The 19,855-nt window shown below is 45.6% G+C and overlaps 1 protein-coding gene across 6 annotated transcripts in view; it reads right to left on the bottom strand.

Moving 5' to 3' along the window:
* PAICS (phosphoribosylaminoimidazole carboxylase and phosphoribosylaminoimidazolesuccinocarboxamide synthase) overlaps window positions 1-19,855 on the bottom strand; it is a 1,039,115-nt gene that overhangs the window by 170,841 nt on the left and 848,419 nt on the right. For all 6 annotated transcript variants that reach the window (XM_044062488.1, XM_044062489.1, XM_044062490.1 and 3 more), the window contains one exon: window positions 19,101-19,259. In XM_044062488.1, the coding sequence (XP_043918423.1) occupies window positions 19,101-19,259 (159 nt within the window). The remainder of the gene's footprint in view (window positions 1-19,100; window positions 19,260-19,855) is intronic.

Below are 19,855 nucleotides of genomic sequence, written 5' to 3'. Positions count from 1 at the left end.
CGGAGGCCGAAGCTGAATCCGGGGGTAGAAGTCTCGCCAGGACCAGTTTCGACCTCAGTTCTTTCAGTGCCCTGGGGTTGAATGCTGCACAGATAGTACAGCCCGAGGTGAGGTGTTCAACCCCAAGGTACCGAACGCACCGAGTGTGGCCATCAGCCGGGGAGAGCTTATGGCCACACTCGGTACATTTAGAAAATATGGCCTTTGGGGCCTCAGCCACTTTTTTTTTTTTTTTTTTTTTTTTAACTAAAAGGAATAAAACTACACACACACAGGCCCCAAAAGACACACACACACACACACACACACACACACTAGCGACCAGCGAGGGGAGGGTATTAATTAAAAATATACAGGGAACCTAACTCATACACACTTTAAAAGTACTAATGTAAAATAAAAATTTAAATTCTGACGAAAAATGTAGAAAAAAGGTAACTTTTTTTTCACTTATCTGCGGAGCTCTGAAGAGGATCCAGCCATCACAAGTGCGGCAAACTAGATCTGAGGTCATGGAGGGTTACAGGGGATTATGGGTGAAGGGAGGGGCTAGGAGCTCGGATCTATTAGCTTGAAACAAGTTGCCGGCTCGGATCCGATATCGGATCCGTAACCCACAGGTTGCTGACAAATGAACATTCCTACTTCAGATTTAAGGTTTTGAGCTGGCTGTGAAGGGTTTTGTAGTTGTGCTGGTACAACTACAGAGAAACTAGAGGTAGGATCCATGGTGGTTGAGTGTGACAGGCTCTTTAGGAGGGGATACCAGTGTTGTCGTGGCCAGTCTGGAGCAATGAGAATCATTTGTGGCCTCTCTGCTCTGGTTTTTAATAGAACTTTGGTCAGCAGAGGTAGAGGAGGGAAGGCATAGACTGTCAATGTTGTCCAATTGAAAGAGTGCGTCCACTTTACAGGCCTGTGGATGATAGGTCCTTGAACAGAATTTCTCCAACTGGTGATTTCTGTGGGTAGCAAATAGATCTATGTCTGGCTGTCCCCATGCCTGAGTTATCTTTGAGAAGACTTGAGGATGCAACTTCCATTCGTGTGGGTCTGTCATATTTCTGCTTAAGTTGTCTGCCAGTGTGTTTTCCTTCCCTGGCAGGAATTGTGCCTGTAGTTGAATTTGTAATTCTAGTGCTGTGTTCCACAGGGTCATAGCTTGCCTGCATAGGGGGTAGGAATGAGTCCCCCCTGTTTATGTACCACATTACTGTGGTGTTATCTGTCCTTATTAATAGCTGGCCTGGATGCAGAAGGTCTTTGAAGGTCATAAGAGCATTGTGCACGGCTAGCATCTCCTTTTGGTTGATGTGTAGGTGCTTCTCTTTTTGTGACCATTTTCCCTGAATGCACTGATCTGCCATGTGTGCTCCCCAGGCGTAGTCTGAGGCATCTGTTGTGATTGTTTGAGTTGCTTGAGGTAAACAGAAAGGGAGACCTGTGTTTCTTTGGCATGCTTGAGCCCACCACAAAAATTCCTTTTGAAGGCATGGAATGAGTGGTATAATTGTTTCCAAGCTGTGGCTGTGTTGAGACCATATGTTTTTTAGGTACCATTGTAGTTTCCTCATATGCAGCTTTGCACATGGTATTAGTAGGATGCAAGATGCCATGAACCTCAGAGCCTGCAGGACTTTCCTTGCAGTTAGTCTGGTTAAAGTTGCCATTTTGTTGAAGTATTGAGACAGTTGCCCTTGTTTGTCTGGCGTGAGGTTAGCCATCTGGGTTCTTGTATTTAAGCTGGCACCCAGGAAAATTATCTGTTGAGAAGGTATTAGTTTTGATTTCTTTTTGTTCACTGTGTAACCCAGGAAGTTAATAGTTTTTATTACAAACGCCAGATGCTGCAATAGAATGTTCTTGCTGTCCGCTTGGATCAGGGAGTCGTCAAAATATGGGTAAATTTGTATTCCTTGTTGTCTGCAGAAGGCAATCACTGATGCCAGGCATTTCGTAAACACTCGGTGCAGTAGATAAGCCAAAGGGCAATGCAGAGAATTGGTAATGGGTTGAACCTGCAAGAAATCGGAGGCATCTTCTGCAATCTTGTCCGATAGGGACATGCAGGTATGCCTCCTTGAGGTCCAACGTTACCAGCCAAGACTCCTTGCCCAGCATGGGAAGAAGCTGCTGTAATGTGAGCATCTTGAAATTTGGTACCTCTAGAAATGTGTTTAGAATAGATAGGTCTAAGATGGGTCTCCAAATCTTTGTCCTTCCTTGGTACCAGAAATAGTCTTGAGTAAAAACCTTGACCCTGTTCTTTTGCAGGTACCTCTTGAATAGCTTTCATAGCCATGAGAGTGGAAAATTTGTCTTTGTGCCTCTGCCCTTTGATTTTGTGGCAGGTTTGGCATGCCTCTCATTTTCAGAAGGGTGTTAAAGTGTAACCTGTAGCCTCTGTCTACGATATCCAGAATCCATTTGTCTTTTGTAACAATGTGCCAGTTTTTTTGAAAATAATGCCAGTTTTCCGCCCAAAGGTGCTGCAATTATAGTTTTGTTTGGCAGGCATAGGGGGAAGTCATTGTGTCTGTTTTCTAAATGACTGTAGTCCATCTTCTCCACCTCTTGGGGTTGAGGCTTGCCACTGTCCAGCTCTGTAAGATCCTTGAGGTTGTCCTCGACCCCTTGGGCATCTATCGGCCCCTTTGGGGTCTGTCCGTGGCTGGAAAGGACCAATTTTTTGAAGGCCAGTTTCTGCTGAAGCGTGGAGGTTGCACCTGCAAGAAATCTTTCACTGTTTGCATAGATTTCACTTTTTGCTCCATTTTCTTTAGTACGTCCTCAGCTTCAACACTGAATACATCTTTTTGAAGTGGTGCACCTAATAACTTTGCTTTGACATGATCTGGTAAGGCTTGCTCTGAGCCACGCATGTCTACGTATGACAGACCCCATGACAGCAGCTCTACATGAGGCCTCTAAAGCATCAAAACCACACTGCAAGGTATGTTTCCCCACTTGCTCTGCTCCATGCAACAAATCCTGCAACTCTTTCAAATCTGGTTGTTCTGCTTGTGTCATTTTGTTTTTCAGCTGAGATAACAAGAACTGTTGGTACTTTAACATATGAAATTGACAGTTTAATGCCCTCATGGTTAAAGTGGCTGAAGTATACACCGTTTTCCCCCACCTTTCTAATGCTCTGGAATCTCTCTGAAGGTAAAGGGTTTTTAGCAGTAGAGGCCTTAATCCCCTTGGGACCCTGTGAAATTGTTTCTGGGTCAGCAGTATGGCTTTTATAAAGGAACTGTTGAGAATCAGGAACAGTGTAATATCGGTCTGGTTTAATAGGGGCTGGAAGTAGAGAGTCTGGATTAAGACTGGCTTCTGCGTACATATCATCCAAAACATCTAAAACAGGAGGGATAGCCAGGGGCCTATGCTGGGGGAGCAGTAGAAATTCCCTGAGCCTTTTCTTGGAATGAGAGTAATCTTGGCCTTCCCAGTGGAAGTGCTCTCTCAAAGTATGCAGGGTTTCCCCAAAAGAGTAGTCCTCAGGGGGGGGGGGGGGGGACAGAGGGAATAGACTCCTCAGCATCATAATCTTCAAAAGGGGAATAGGCGTAATCCTGGCCCTCAGAATGGTCTAAGGCAATAGAAGCCTGGTCCGAGGAAGGGCAGTCTTCCTCCAACCTGGGTCTTTTGTCTGAGGGGGGGTTGAGAACCCTGATGAGTTATCAAATCCTCAGCCACTTTAAGCATCTGTTTTTTAGGCATGGGGGCCTTGAGAGGTCTGAGGACCCTGTTTTTTAGTTTTCATTGCAGCTTTAGATTTAGTGAAGGACTTAATAGAAAAGGTGGTAGGCCTGAAGACGCCTTCAGAAATGGCAGGCCTCGCTAAATTTTTGGTTTCCCCACCAAGAGTGGCGGCGGTATCGGCAGTGGGAATGGAGACAGAGGAACCTGCGACCTCTGGTACTGAAGTCACCGGTAAAATAGTTTCATCGGTAGTCAAGGGCTGCGTAGTCACCTCGCGGAGAACCAGTAGTTTGGCCTAAGCGTGGTCTCAGTACTCTGTGCAGGCCTCGGATGTCGGCCCTTATCCTTGCGCCTTTTGCCTAAAACTGGCGGTGTATCAGACAATTAAATTTTTTGCCAAAAAAATGGAGGTCGAACTTCGCCCGGCGCTTTAGTGCGCTTGTTAAACCTAGCACAAAAACGGCAGGTCGAGACGTCATGGTCTGGCCCTAAGCAAGGTATACAGAAAGAGTGAAAATCCTTATGCGGTATTTGCTTCCCACAAGAAATGCAATTATTAACTTTGCCTGACATCAGTCTGAGGCAAGAAAAGTTTCCCCAACGGGGTACTTGGCTTTAAAGAAGACTTCAGCTGAAAAACTGTTCGTAAATCTCAGGAGCTGGCCGACTGGCACTTGCGAACTGCTTCTGCTTCGGGCACCGCACGGCAAGAAAGACTGGAGAAAATGGCATTGGCTGCCTCTTATACCCCTGCCGCACTGACGTCAGTGAAGAAGCGACGACAACCGACGCCGGACCTAGACTTCGAAATTTGGCCGACCGAGGACCTACCTGACGGCAGGATAACCCAAGTGTGAAGACTGCAGCTGTATGCACGATGAACATCTAATGACAGATCCCATGGTTGAATAGGTTCTGTAAAAGGGGGGCTTCAGATGATTCACACCTTTTATGAAGGTCTTGGATAACTTGCTTGACATGAGAGGAGTGTTGGACACCCTCATAGAAATTAGATATTGCAGCCAAATGAACTCTAGTATCGACACTAGTGCTGAAAAGGGATCTACTTGTTTTTCTTAAAGCCAACAGGTAAATCTTTTCCACTTGTTAAATAAGTAATTCTAACGTAAACCAGCGACCTTAACCAAAGATAGATCTTTACTGAAAGTAACCAAAGATAGATCTTTACTGAAAGTAACCAAAGCGCTTTTCGACAAGCCCAATGCTTGCCTTCTTCAAGGGATATAAAACAACAAGTCTCAATCACATTATATACAGTCATAAATTACACAATTAGTCAATTAACTAATTAATTTAAAAAGTGTATCTTTAAAAAAGTTTGTTCTTTAAAAAAACACACTAATGAGCAGCCTGCATCAACATACTGTCAACAATAAATAATAATAATAATGATATAACCATAAAATAAAACCTACAACAAAACTAAATGATATAAAAAATGTATATATAATAACCTAAGTAAAATAGAATAGGGGACAAATTTATGTACAAAGGGTGCATATTCTATGACCATGTCATCTTATAAGATTTTTTAATTTCAAAATACTAGCAATTGAACAGGTGTCGTTTAATCCGGGATGCCTATAAGCATACAGTCTCACCTGCCAAATTAACTCTGCCTCTTCTAATTTTAGTGGTCTAGGCCCTCCCCTCTGATCTATAGGGATGTGATCTATCGCCATGAACTTGAAACTATGGTTAGGGTACACACTAATATGCTTGGCTAGAGCATTTTCCATTTTCAACTTTTTAATAGCGTATGTGTGTTCATATATGCGTTCCCTCAGCCTTCTCACAGTTTTACCTATGTAGAAGGCTGGGCATGATTTACATCTTGCCAAGTATATCACATATGTTGTGTTACAATTCAATTTAAAAGCTATCTTATGTGTATAATTACATATACTAAAATGTGTCCCTTCCTCAATAAATCTACAATAGTTACAATTCTGGCATTTATGCATGCCTGCATTACGCACCAGACCAGAAGGTTTCAAAATATTCTTCATATTTTTACCCCTCTTGTAAACCACTCGTGGTTGGTACCCCACTTTTTCATAAATGTCAGGATACATTTTAAATAATTCCCAGTTTTTAAAAATGATATCCTTACACAAACCACTATTCAAATTAAAGGTGGTGATGAATGAACATGTTAAGGAAGACTCATCAACAGCCTCAAAGGCTGTCGCCCCAGCTAAAGATGTATTCTTGTCAACAATAGTTTCTAGTTTCTCAACCAAGTTAGTATTGTGAGTGTCAACTGTGCTGTCAACAACCACTGTATCAATACAGGTACCAATGTTAACTGGAATAGTTGTATTTGACCCTATGTGTGTAACTATAGGTAGCAAGGGTGTGTACAACCTATCCAAGCGTTTGTCAGTTACTTCTTGAATCAGCTCATCCAACAAACTGACAGGATAACCCCTTGCTATAAACATATTCCTCAAGTTTAAACACTCCTCGCAGAAGTCATCATACAAAGTGATCATTCTTGCAGCACGTACCAGTTGTCCCTTAACCACAGATCTTTTTTGGGAAAAAGGATGACAACTGGTAAAGTGCAAGAAAGTGTTAGAATGTCTTCTTACGGTGTATCTTAGAAGTAAAACAATTATGCTGAAAATCTTTTTGTAACCATACATCCAAATATGCAATACTAGCAGTAGAAAAAGTGTATGTAAATTCAAGAAAATGTGTACTGCCATTAAAATAGTTAACCAACATAGAAGCTTCATTCTCTGTAATGCAAGAAAGAATAAATATATCGTCTAAAAAACAGCATTATATAGTATGATTTTCTCCAAATAAGGGTTTAAAGACGAAAACACATGGTTAGACTCCCAGTAGGCCATAACCAAGTTCGCCATACTACCTCCACATGGCGACCCCATGGCTACGCCTACTTTTTGTTTAAAGAAGTCGCATTTAAATGTAAAATAGTTGTAAGACAACACCAAATCCCCAAGTGTTGTCACCAAGTCCATCTCACTCGCTGGAGCATTATGTTTCTTCATCATGAGGCTAACCCATTCTAAAGCTATATCCTGGGGTATACTACTGTATAAGTCCTTGACATCTATTGTAATGAAGTTCATATCTGTGTCAAAAGTGATCTTTCTAATGCTTTCCAAGTAGGACCAGGAGTCCTTGCAAATCTGTGCCTCTTTCAAAACATATTTCTGGAGAATAGAGTCTATCAATTTCGCACATGTATATGTCGGAGTACCCCTACTGTCCACCAGTAACCTCAATGGAGGGTTGTCAATACATTTATGTATTTTAGGGATGCCAAAGACACATGAAAATTTTGGGTAAGATGTAATTAAATAATCATGTGTCTTTAAGTCAATTTTGTTCTCAATGAATAAATCCTCAATGGTGTCATTAATTAACTTATACGCACAATTAACTTCAGATCTAGAACTCAACATGTACTTATTAGATTTTAAGACATCATACATCCTGTGCTCATAGTCGGTATTCGTAAACACCACCAATCCACCTCCCTTATCTGGTTTACAAAACCTTAGATCTTGGGTGCCCAAAAATTCAATAAGGTCTCTCTCACATTTACTTATGTTGATAGCACCATAATTGTGAACAGTATTGTTGGCCATATGCCTCAGGTCTAGTTCACAACATCTCTCAAACATCTCTAACACAGGGTGTAGAGGGGGATTAAAAGTACTGGGGACATGTAGTTGAGATGCCACAGGGTCTACATGATCGCCAAGTAATATCTTAAAATTCAATTTCCTGACAAAAAGCTTAACATCTAAAATTGTGTTCACAGTATTGATAAATTTAGATGGTACAAAGCTAAACCCCTTAGAGAACAATGCAAGCATCTCATTATCAAAATGAACATCACTAAAATTATACGTAGTTGAGATGAAACTTTCAAAACTGAGCCACGGTGTCCGGGGCCCATCTCCTATCTGGTCGCTTCGGTACTGGCTCCACGGTGTCCGGATCCTTCCATGCCCTGGTGGTAATAAGGTCCACCAGGGGATCGGCTGGAGGGGACATCCAGGAGGTAGACTGGCCTGCCTCGAATGCCTCCAGAAACACGGACTCGTCAGAGAAAGACTTGGGGGCAGACCACCCACCTCCGATTCTCAGCATCTCCATGAGGTCTCCAAAGGAGACATCCTCAGGAGTGATCTTGGGGAGCCTTCCCCTTCCTCCAAGTCCGTGCCCTCGGTTAAGGACTCGGGGGAGTCCACGTACCTCCTTTTGCACTTATGCTTGCGGGGAGCTTCCTCGGGGGGACTGTCCGAGGAGGCCTCGCCAGCAACATCTTGTTCCAATGGAACAATCTGCGACATCGAAGCAGGCCATCCCTTTGGCCGGGTGATGGAAGCCTGGCCCAGCAGGGAGTCGTCGATGCAAGGACCGGGGGTCCGGATGCTCTCAACAGAGCCCTCTCCACAACATCGAATGCCGAGGGAGAGCCACTCTCCAATGGATCCGAAAGTCGGCTCCCACTCTGATCCGATGAAGGGATCGGAGCCGGCACAGAGACAGTCTGATCCGAGGGACCAGTGTGCTCTGACCTGGACGGAGCCGAAGGCACACTGAATCCCCCGGCTCCGAGAGGTCGGATCCGACAGACTCGAGGGTAGGGTCGGAAGTACCAAGCACTGCCGGGTGCCGACCCACCCCGCTCCAAGGCTGCTCGGCTCCGAACCGTGGCGGGTCGCAGAAGGAGCAATTGGGTGAAAAAAGGTGTCGAGCTCCCCATCTGCAGCTGGGCCTGGATGAACCTTAGCATCATCCGGTCCAAGTCTGCATCAGATAAACTGAATGTGGATCTCGAAGAGGCCACCGAGGTAAACCTGGAATGCCGCCTCTATGACCTCGACTGAGATGGGGTCTCCTCCTCCACAGGCCCTGGGGAGAAAGAAGGGATCGGAGCAGAGGAGGAGGAGACCTAGAAGCAATGGAGGGAGAAGCCCGCTTAGCTGGCGGGGCAGCGGAGGTCTCGGCCGCCGCTTGTCAGTGCTTCTCCCTCAGTTTCTCCCTCCTGGCCTCCTGTCCTCTGACACTTTAGCGGGAGTTTGAGTCCCAGTCGGAGGCAGGAGTAGCAACCATCACAGGCTGTGATGGAGCCACAGGAGTAGCAGAGGTAGCGGAGGCGAAGCTGAATCCGGGGTAGAAGTCTCGCCAGGACCAGTTTCGACCTCAGTTCTTTCAGTGCCCTGGGGTTGAATGCTGCACAGATAGTACAGCCCGAGGTGAGGTGTTCAACCCCAAGGTACCGAACGCACCGAGTGTGGCCATCAGCCGGGGAGCTTATGGCCACACTCGGTACATTTAGAAAATATGGCCTTTGGGGCCTCAGCCACTTTTTTTTTTTTTTTTTTTTTTTTTTTTTTAACTAAAAGGAATAAAACTACACACACACACAGGCCCCAAAAGACACTCAACACACACACACACACACACACTAGCGACCAGCGAGGGGAGGGTATTAATTAAAAATATACAGGGAACCTAACTCATACACACTTTAAAAGTACTAATGTAAAATAAAAATTTAAATTCTGACGAAAAATGTAGAAAAAAGGTAACTTTTTTTTCACTTATCTGCGGAGCTCTGAAGAGGATCCAGCCATCACAAGTGCGGCAAACTAGATCTGAGGTCATGGAGGGTTACAGGGGATTATGGGTGAAGGGAGGGGCTAGGAGCTCGGATCTATTAGCTTGAAACAAGTTGCCGGCTCGGATCCGATATCGGATCCGTAACCCACAGGTTGCTGACAAATGAACATTCCTACTTCAGATTTAAGGTTTTGAGCTGGCTGTGAAGGGTTTTGTAGTTGTGCTGGTACAACTACAGAGAAACTAGAGGTAGGATCCATGGTGGTTGAGTGTGACAGGCTCTTTAGGAGGGATACCAGTGTTGTCGTGGCCAGTCTGGAGCAATGAGAATCATTTGTGGCCTCTCTGCTCTGGTTTTTAATAGAACTTTGGTCAGCAGAGGTAGAGGAGGGAAGGCATAGACTGTCAATGTTGTCCAATTGAAAGAGTGCGTCCACTTTACAGGCCTGTGGATGATAGGTCCTTGAACAGAATTTCTCCAACTGGTGATTTCTGTGGGTAGCAAATAGATCTATGTCTGGCTGTCCCCATGCCTGAGTTATCTTTGAGAAGACTTGAGGATGCAACTTCCATTCGTGTGGGTCTGTCATATTTCTGCTTAAGTTGTCTGCCAGTGTGTTTTCCTTCCCTGGCAGGAATTGTGCCTGTAGTTGAATTTGTAATTCTAGTGCTGTGTTCCACAGGGTCATAGCTTGCCTGCATAGGGGTAGGAATGAGTCCCCTGTTTATGTACCACATTACTGTGGTGTTATCTGTCCTTATTAATAGCTGGCCTGGATGCAGAAGGTCTTTGAAGGTCATAAGAGCATTGTGCACGGCTAGCATCTCCTTTGGTTGATGTGTAGGTGCTTCTCTTTTTGTGACCATTTTCCCTGAATGCACTGATCTGCCATGTGTGCTCCCCAGGCGTAGTCTGAGGCATCTGTTGTGATTGTTTGAGTTGCTTGAGGTAAACAGAAAGGGAGACCTGTGTTTCTTTGGCATGCTTGAGCCCACCACAAAAATTCCTTTTGAAGGCATGGAATGAGTGGTATAATTGTTTCCAAGCTGTGGCTGTGTTGAGACCATATGTTTTTTAGGTACCATTGTAGTTTCCTCATATGCAGCTTTGCACATGGTATTAGTAGGATGCAAGATGCCATGAACCCCAGAGCCTGCAGGACTTTCCTTGCAGTTAGTCTGGTTAAAGTTGCCATTTTGTTGAAGTATTGAGACAGTTGCCCTCGTTTGTCTGGCGTGAGGTTAGCCATCTGGGTTCTTGTATTTAAGCTGGCACCCAGGAAAATTATCTGTTGAGAAGGTATTAGTTTTGATTTCTTTTTGTTCACTGTGTAACCCAAGAAGTTAATAGTTTTTATTACAAACGCCAGATGCTGCAATAGAATGTTCTTGCTGTCCGCTTGGATCAGGCAGTCGTCAAAATATGGGTAAATTTGTATTCCTTGTTGTCTGCAGAAGGCAATCACTGATGCCAGGCATTTCGTAAACACTCGGTGCAGTAGATAAGCCAAAGGGCAATGCAGAGAATTGGTAATGGGTTGAACCTGCAAGAAATCGGAGGCATCTTCTGCAATCTTGTCCGATAGGGACATGCAGGTATGCCTCCTTGAGGTCCAACGTTACCAGCCAAGACTCCTTGCCCAGCATGGGAAGAAGCTGCTGTAATGTGAGCATCTTGAAATTTGGTACCTCTAGAAATGTGTTTAGAATAGATAGGTCTAAGATGGGTCTCCAAATCTTTGTCCTTCCTTGGTACCAGAAATAGTCTTGAGTAAAACCTTGACCCTGTTCTTTTGCAGGTACCTCTTGAATAGCTTTCATAGCCATGAGAGTGGAAAATTTGTCTTTGTGCCTCTGCCCTTTGATTTTGTGGCAGGTTTGGCATGCCTCTCATTTTCAGAAGGGTGTTAAAGTGTAACCTGTAGCCTCTGTCTACGATATCCAGAATCCATTTGTCTTTTGTAACAATGTGCCAGTTTTTTTGAAAATAATGCCAGTTTTCCGCCCAAAGGTGCTGCAATTATAGTTTTGTTTGGCAGGCATAGGGGGAAGTCATTGTATCTGTTTTCTAAATGACTGTAGTCCATCTTCTCCACCTCTTGGGGTTGAGGCTTGCCACTGTCCAGCTCTGTAAGATCCTTGAGGTTGTCCTCGACCCCTTGGGCATCTATCGGCCCCTTTGGGGTCTGTCCGTGGCTGGAAAGGACCAATTTTTTGAAGGCCAGTTTCTGCTGAAGCGTGGAGGTTGCACCTGCAAGAAATCTTTCACTGTTTGCATAGATTTCACTTTTTGCTCCATTTTCTTTAGTACGTCCTCAGCTTCAACACTGAATACATCTTTTTGAAGTGGTGCACCTAATAACTTTGCTTTGACATGATCTGGTAAGGCTTGCTCTGAGCCACGCATGTCTACGTATGACAGACCCCATGACAGCAGCTCTACATGAGGCCTCTAAAGCATCAAAACCACACTGCAAGGTATGTTTCCCCACTTGCTCTGCTCCATGCAACAAATCCTGCAACTCTTTCAAATCTGGTTGTTCTGCTTGTGTCATTTTGTTTTTCAGCTGAGATAACAAGAACTGTTGGTACTTTAACATATGAAATTGACAGTTTAATGCCCTCATGGTTAAAGTGGCTGAAGTATACACCTTTTTCCCCCCACCTTTATAATGCTCTGGAATCTCTCTGAAGGTAAAGGGTTTTTAGCAGTAGAGGCCTTAATCCCCTTGGGACCCTGTGAAATTGTTTCTGGGTCAGCAGTATGGCTTTTATAAAGGAACTGTTGAGAATCAGGAACAGTGTAATATCGGTCTGGTTTAATAGGGGCTGGAAGTAGAGAGTCTGGATTAAGACTGGCTTCTGCGTACATATCATCCAAAACATCTAAAACAGGAGGGATAGCCAGGGGCCTATGCTGGGGGAGCAGTAGAAATTCCCTGAGCCTTTTCTTGGAATGAGAGTAATCTTGGCCTTCCCAGTGGAAGTGCTCTCTCAAAGTATGCAGGGTTTCCCCAAAAGAGTAGTCCTCAGGGGACAGAGGAATAGACTCCTCAGCATCATAATCTTCAAAAGGGGAATAGGCGTAATCCTGGCCCACAGAATGATCTAAGGCAATAGAAGCCTGGTCCGAGGAAGGGCAGTCTTCCTCCAACCTGGGTCTTTTGTCTGAGGGGGGGTTGAGAACCCTGATGAGTTATCAAATCCTCAGCCACTTTAAGCATCTGTTTTTTAGGCATGGGGGCCTTGAGAGGTCTGAGGACCCTGTTTTTAGTTTTCATTGCAGCTTTAGATTTAGTGAAGGACTTAATAGAAAGGTGGTAGGCCTGAAGGCGCCTTCAGAAATGGCAGGCCTCGCTAAATTTTTGGTTTCCCCACCAAGAGTGGCGGCGGTATCGGCAGTGGGAATGGAGACAGAGGAACCTGCGACCTCTGGTACTGAAGTCACCGGTAAAATAGTTTCATCGGTAGTCAAGGGCTGCGTAGTCACCTCGCGGAGAACCAGTAGTTTGGCCTAAGCGTGGTCTCAGTACTCTGTGCAGGCCTCGGATGTCGGCCCTTATCCTTGCGCCTTTTGCCTAAAACTGACGGTGTATCAGACAATTAAATTTTTTGCCAAAAAAATGGAGGTCGAACTTCGCCCGGCACTTTAGTGCGCTTGTTAAACCTAGCACAAAAACGGCAGGTCGACACGTCATGGTCTGGCCCTAAGCAAGGTATACAGAAAGAGTGAAAATCCTTATGCGGTATTTGCTTCCCACAAGAAATGCAATTATTAACTTTGCCTGACATCAGTCTGAGGCAAGAAAAGTTTCTAGCGGGTGCCAGCTTTAAAGAAGACTTCAGCTGAAAACTGTTAAGTAAATCTCAGGAGCTGGCCGACTGGCACTTGCGAACTGCTTCTGCTTCGGGCACCGCCGCGGCAAGAAAGACTGGAGAAAATGGCATTGGCTGCCTCTTATACCCCTGCCGCACTGGCGTCAGTGAAGAAGCGGCGACAACCGGCGCCGGACCTAGACTTGAAATTTGGCGACCGAGGACCTACCTGACAGCAGGATAACCCAAGTGTGAAGTCTGCAGCTGTATGCACGATGAACATCTAATGACAGATCCCATGGTTGAATAGGTTCTGTAAAAGGGGGGCTTCAGATGATTCACACCTTTTATGAAGGTCTTGGATAACTTGCGTGACATGAGAGGAGTGTTGGACACCCTCATAGAAATTAGATATTGCAGCCAAATGAACTCTAGTATCGACACTAGTGCTGAAAAGGGATCTACTTGTTTTTCTTAAAGCCAACAGGTAAATCTTTTCCACTTGTTAAATAAGTAATTCTAGTGGAAGACTTATGAGATGCAATAAGAATGTCCCGTACTGGTGAAGAAAGATCATTCTGCCTGGCAATCGAGGGAATTGGAGGAGCCAAGCTGTGAGCTTCAGGCTGTCCAAGTTGGGATGAATCAGGTTCTACAGATGCGAGATCAACCCCGGGGTTGGATGGAGAATCCATGGTTGATCTAGCAGGTGAGGCCAAAGGAAGGGGAACCAAATCTGACTAGGCCAATATGGTGCTAGGAGGATCACCTTGCTCTTCAACCGACAGGCTTTCTTCAGAAATTGGGGAATGACAGGGAGAGGTGGGAATGCATAAAGACCAGAGGGCCAATCGTGGACTAGAGCGTCCCTGGGTGACTGTCCTGGAGGGGGAATTGGGGCGAAGTAGTTGCTGCATTTGTAGTTAGTCGGGGATGCAAAGAGGTCGCAGCAAGGACGGCCCCAGCGGTGGAAGACCTCTGCCGCTATCAAGGGATTCAGGGACCACTCGCGAGGTCGAAGAATGCACCTGCTGAGTCAGTCTGCTATCACATGGGAATGTGCGTTGCTAGAAGAAAACTGTTGGTAGCCATCACCCATTGCCATATCCTCATGGCCTCTCGACAAAGTGGGTAAGATTTGGTTCCACCTTGCTTGTTGATGTACCAGACCACCGCCATGTTGTACGACTGAATCGCAATTGTCCCAGACAGTAGCAGAGGATGGAATGCTTGCAACGCCAGAAGCACCGCCCTCAGCTCTAGAACATTTATATGCAGTTGGGCCTCCAATTCAGACCAAATGCCTTGGACCGTCTGTCCCTGACATAGCCCCCCACCCCATCAGGGAGGCATCTGTGGTCACTGTAGCCTTGGGCTGCTGGGGGGAGAAGGGGCGAGACCATTGTGACGGGTTGTGGGTCATCCACCAATTTAAATCCTGTTTGCACCTGTGGGTTACTCTAATCTTGGCTGAAAGAGGATGCTGAAAAGGATACCACTGGGTGAGCAGTAGCCACTGTAGAAGCCTCATATGAAACCTGGCCAGGGAGACTATGGCGATGGAGGCTGCCATGGAACCCAACAGCTGTAGGACAGAGTGAGCTATGGATTTCTCCCTTGAAAGGATTGGGATCAGTTGCTTTATCCTTCGAATTCTGTGCTCTGGAATGGATGCTCTGCAATTCTTTGTATCAAAGATGACCCCTATGAATTCTGTGGACCGAGATGGGGTGAGATTGGACTTTTGCCAGTTTATGGTTATGCTTGGCCTTTGTGCAGCGAGGAGAGAGTATGCCAAGGCTTCTTCCAATAGATGTCTGGTGGGGGCGGAGATGAGCCATTCGTCTAGGTATGGAAACACCTGAAATCCTTGTAGTCGCAATTGAGCTGTGAAGACTGCCATGCACTTTGTGAACACTCTGGGGGCTGTAGAGAGTCTGAAGGGCAGTACTCAGAACTGGTAGTGACTGGCTCCCGCACAGAAGCGCAGAAATCTTCTTGGCCTGTCCACTTATGTGGTAGTACGCATCTTGAAGATCTATCGAGCACATACAATCGTCTTTTTCCAAAAGTGGGAGGATAGACTGTATTGTGACCATCCGGAATTTTTGTACTCAAACTTGTTCATTACACTGAGATCCAAAATTGGTCTCCAGTCCCAGTTTTTTTTGGCACCAAAAATAGTCTTGAGTAGAATCCAGATCCTATCTGGCCTGGAGGGACTATTGGGATGACACTCTTTCTTAGCAGCTTTTCTATCTCTAGTGCTGCTTCTTCCCTTTGACTAGGTGGAACGTCTGGGTAGGTTTTTTGAAGAGAACAGGACAAAGAATGAAGGGGATATGATAACCTCTGGTTATAATCCTTTGTACCCAAGAATCGGTGGTGATGGTTAGCCAAGCAGAAGGGTACAAGGAGAAGCTACCCCCAACCACCTCCAGAGGAAAGGAGTTGGGCCGCTCTTCAGGAGCGCTGGTAGGACTGGCCAGGAAGAGTCCCTGGAACCCTGGTTACGTAGACCCCCTCTGCCCCAAAAGGGGCATCTTCCCTGCGAGTTTCCCCCTCTGCCTCTAGGGGAGAACTCTGCCTGTGTGTCACGGAAAGGACCCTGAGACTTTTGGTTTTAGGAGAAAGCACGTTGAGGCGAAGAATAACGGACGGCTATGGCAAAAAGGGTCTTACCATCCTGTTCGCATCTGGCCAGTGTGCTTTTAACTTTGGGTCCAAACAACGAAGAGGCTTCAATGGGAGCGTTAATAAAGGAAGCCTTAAAGGGTTCCGAGAAACTGCACAAGCGCATCCAGGCTAGTCTCAAGACCACAGCTGAACCTGCCGCTCTAGCTGCTCCTTCTGATGCGTGAGATAGTCGCATGGATTAGTTAGATATTGACTCAATGATGGCCAGCTGAGAGGTTACTTTGTCACAGACCTCAGACATGGCACCAGCCAAGGTTTCAGAGAGCTCAGAAATTAAATCCCTTTGAAGCCTGGTAAAGTGAGCCATATAATTCAGGGACCGGATAGCAAAAGGTCGCTGATCCAAAGGTGCGCTTCTCTATCCTGTCCAGGGGCCGGGACTCTGTTGGATGGATGGACAGTCTGGCTTTCTTCCACCAGATCCTTTTTGGTTGTGACTGCCACCACAGCATCCACAGGAAGACCTTTAGACCAATGGGGATCCATAGCAGGAGGGGACAAAATCTTATCTGGCCTCCAGGGAATAGCCTCGATGGTGTCAGGAGCCTTCCACGCACGCTGCACGATGAGCCGGACTAGTTCATTGGCAGGTGGAGTAACCCAGGAGGTAGGGGGCCAGGCGCGAAAAGCCTGCAGGAACAGACTCCTCAGAGGTCAAATTAGAGGGCTGCCAGTCACCTCTCTGTTTAAGGACTTCGAGGATATCACCAAAGGATACCTCGGAGGGCGACAGAGGATCCTTCCCCATCAAGGTCTCTCTTCAGGTGAGGGACTCCTCTGTGGAGTCCATGTGCTTCCCTCTTGCAAGAACTTTTCTGGTGAACTTCCTCAGAGGGGGAAGCTGGGGAAGACAATGGAAAGGGGGTTTCCTGTGCGAATATGTCCTGAGGTCCTTGCGCCCAGTGTCCACTAGGTGCGACTAGTGAACACAGCATTCCAAAGGAGAGTGGGAAGATAAACAGCACAGTATCGCCAGTAGAAGCCAGAGCCTTCTCTATCAGTTGGAAGGCTGGTCCACCTGAAGAGGGGGTGAGTGCTGAGGACAGGGATCACTCCTCCACTAAGTGGCTCAGCCTGGCGACCTGGAGTCTATGGATGGCTGTAAAACAAATTACGCGTGTCACAACTATCATCCTGGGTCATAGCAACTCTCCTGCCACGAAGGCAACCGCGGTTCCTTAGTGAGGTCCATAAAGGGAACCGTACAGGGGAAAGACTGCTATATCAATGGACTTCAAAGGCAATGAAGGAGGAGAATAAGAAGGGGTCTTTGGCAATGGGTGATCACCTCCCAAGGAAGGATAGGTCCTGGGAGCAGGATACCTCTGGCCAGAAGCACTTGATCCACAAGACGCAACAAGTCATGTTCAGAAAGGCTTCTAGTGGACCTCACGGAGACAGTGGAGGGAGAAACAGGTCTGTCCACATGAGACAAGCTCGGTGCCCACCTCACCAGTCCGCACTGAGAACAACGGTGCTGAGACTGGACTACGGGTGACTGCACAGAGGAAATCATTGGTGCTGAGGTCACGGTCTGCACTGACAAAGATCGGTGCCGAAGTGGTTGCCAGTACCAAAGCTGGAACCGACAAAATAGGTGTCAATAACTGAGGCGTCTGTTCAGAGTACGACGTCAAGAGCCAATGTGGTCAAGGTCTGTGCCGAATGAACAGTCTGTGCCAATGTAGTAGTCGCCGTAGTCTGAACAGAGGAGCCCCTCTGTACCGATACAGTAAAGGCTACAGTAGACTGAGCCGAAATCACTGATGGCGCTGAAGGCCTTGGTGCCGAAGATCTAGGCACCAAAAGTGCTGGGGACGACAGAGTAAGCTCCGAACCAGAAATCGGAGCCTTCTTAGGTCTTGGTTGGCGGCAGTCCCCAGCCAGGGACGAAGGCAGAGACTTGGCCTTTGTAGGATCATCAGATATTTTCTTATGGGCTCTAGGAGGGGTTGAAGCCTCAGACCCAGAAATAGCCTCTGAAAAGTGAGATTTAAGAAGTCCCTTCAGCAAAAACTTATTTTTCCTCTCAATGTTCTATTGGAAAATTTTTTTACAAATACCACAAGACGGGTCAACAGACAAGTGAGACACACCCAAGCAATAAACACAGTGTGCATCTGATGTAGGTAATTGTGTCCACAATCTGAACACATTTTAAATCCTGGACTACCCTTTTTATCTGCCATGATAGAAAAGGAGGCAGAAGAAAGGGTACCAGCAATGGTATGAAAGAATACCCGAAGGTAATGAAGAAAAGAAGGGTTTACCAATGATGGTAAGGGAGAAAACACCTCACAGTAAAAAGTGCAAAGTAAAGAGAAGGAAACTCAAGGAAATATAGTTGCTAAATGCGATAGGGTAAGAGACAGCAAAATAGAAACTCTTCTGACAGAAAAAAGTTATATTAGACTAGTCAAACAAACATCTACACTTGGCTCAAGAGAAGCAGCTTGACACGACCGAATGGCGACGTGGCAAAAGAAATCTGGGGTAACAGGGAGAGGGGAATTCGGGGTAAGAGTTTAGCTTGAGAGTTTGTAGCCGACGCGTGCTTGGAAGATGGCCGGCTCGGTTCCGAGATCGGAACAGATACCCATATGTACGGAATGAATGAGGATTAACAATATCAGATGGTAGGATACACCTGAAGTGTAACAATTTAAATGTTACAGGACTTTCCCAGAAAATCAGCAGCAAGTACCACTTTTTTATTTAAAGAATTGGGTAAAAGGTTGAAGTTGAGGGAGTTGCATCTCCTACTCAAGTTTGAGTGTGGGGTAGGGGGGATGGCAAGGTACAGATTAATAAATTCTGTAGACAAGTTACATAATCCATCCTCTGCCTTTTCATTTTTAATATAAATATAATATGCAAAAAAGCAAATATTCTACAATGGCAGAGTAGCAATCAGATTTCATCCCTGTTAGTTACTAAGACCTTCACAACTTGCAATTCATACTCTGTTTAATACTTCTAATTGTACTACATTTTACATAAAAATAAAACCATATGCAAGAAGACACATTCAAGACAAATCGTGAGACATGCACTAAAAATTTAAGCAAACAAAGTTCAAAGTTTTAGATGCAACAGATTAGTTTACATAAAATACAAGTACTTTATTGTAAAGCAGATCCACATGTCATCAAAAGAATTTAAGACCCAGGAAATTACAAGCTGGAAGAATTGTTTGTCCTCAAGGCTATTTTTTATTCTTTTAACAATGCGTAGAGTTTAAAGCTTACCACTAGGCATTCTCAAGGACGACCAAACATCTTGGGAACCCCAATCTGAAGTGAGAGGAGGGCAGTTAATAACTGGATATGCAGTATTACCAGACAACACTGGGCCCAGGCCATTGCTTCTGCCTGCCACTGCCACAAACACTGTTGGTTTCCCATCACCTAAATACAAACAGAAAGTCAATTCAAAAGGACAATGCATAATTATCAAGACAGCAGTCAACATTTTTCAGTATTTTTTGATTTCTCTCCTACTACTGTGTCCCTCAATCTGTACCTAGAGCCCAACTGAGAAATCCAATCCCCTCCTGCAGAGTGCAGTCCACACTCAAAGGAACAATGCAGTATTCCCAGATGGAGCAAATGAAAAACAGGCACCATGCCATCACAGTGCCTCCCAAACATGGGCAGGCTTTCTCCCTTGGTTTGCCCTATCATAACATGCAATGACATTTATGCAGCTTTTAAACCCTTGCTTCCATGTAAACACGGTCTGTGAATGATCTCTCCAATCTCGTACAGTCATTTACATGGACCAAACTCACTAGGTTCCAGGAGCAGCGATTAAAATTAAGAATCCACACCACTTAACTTGCTGAAATCTGGTAGTTAGCACCTTATAGATAGGAAGCTGTCCCTCTGTGCCAGTAATGTGCAATCAAAGTTAAAAACACAAAAGCATCATCAACATAACACTCAAGTCCAAGATGGGAAATGAGCAACACCAATACGGAACAATCCCTTCAAGACTAAAAGAA

This window comes from Protopterus annectens, chromosome 2.part1 (assembly GCF_019279795.1).
Source record: "Protopterus annectens isolate FY-2018-M chromosome 2.part1, PAN1.0, whole genome shotgun sequence".
NCBI lineage: Eukaryota > Metazoa > Chordata > Ceratodontiformes > Protopteridae > Protopterus > Protopterus annectens.
This window is presented reverse-complemented; position numbering and strand designations above follow the sequence as displayed.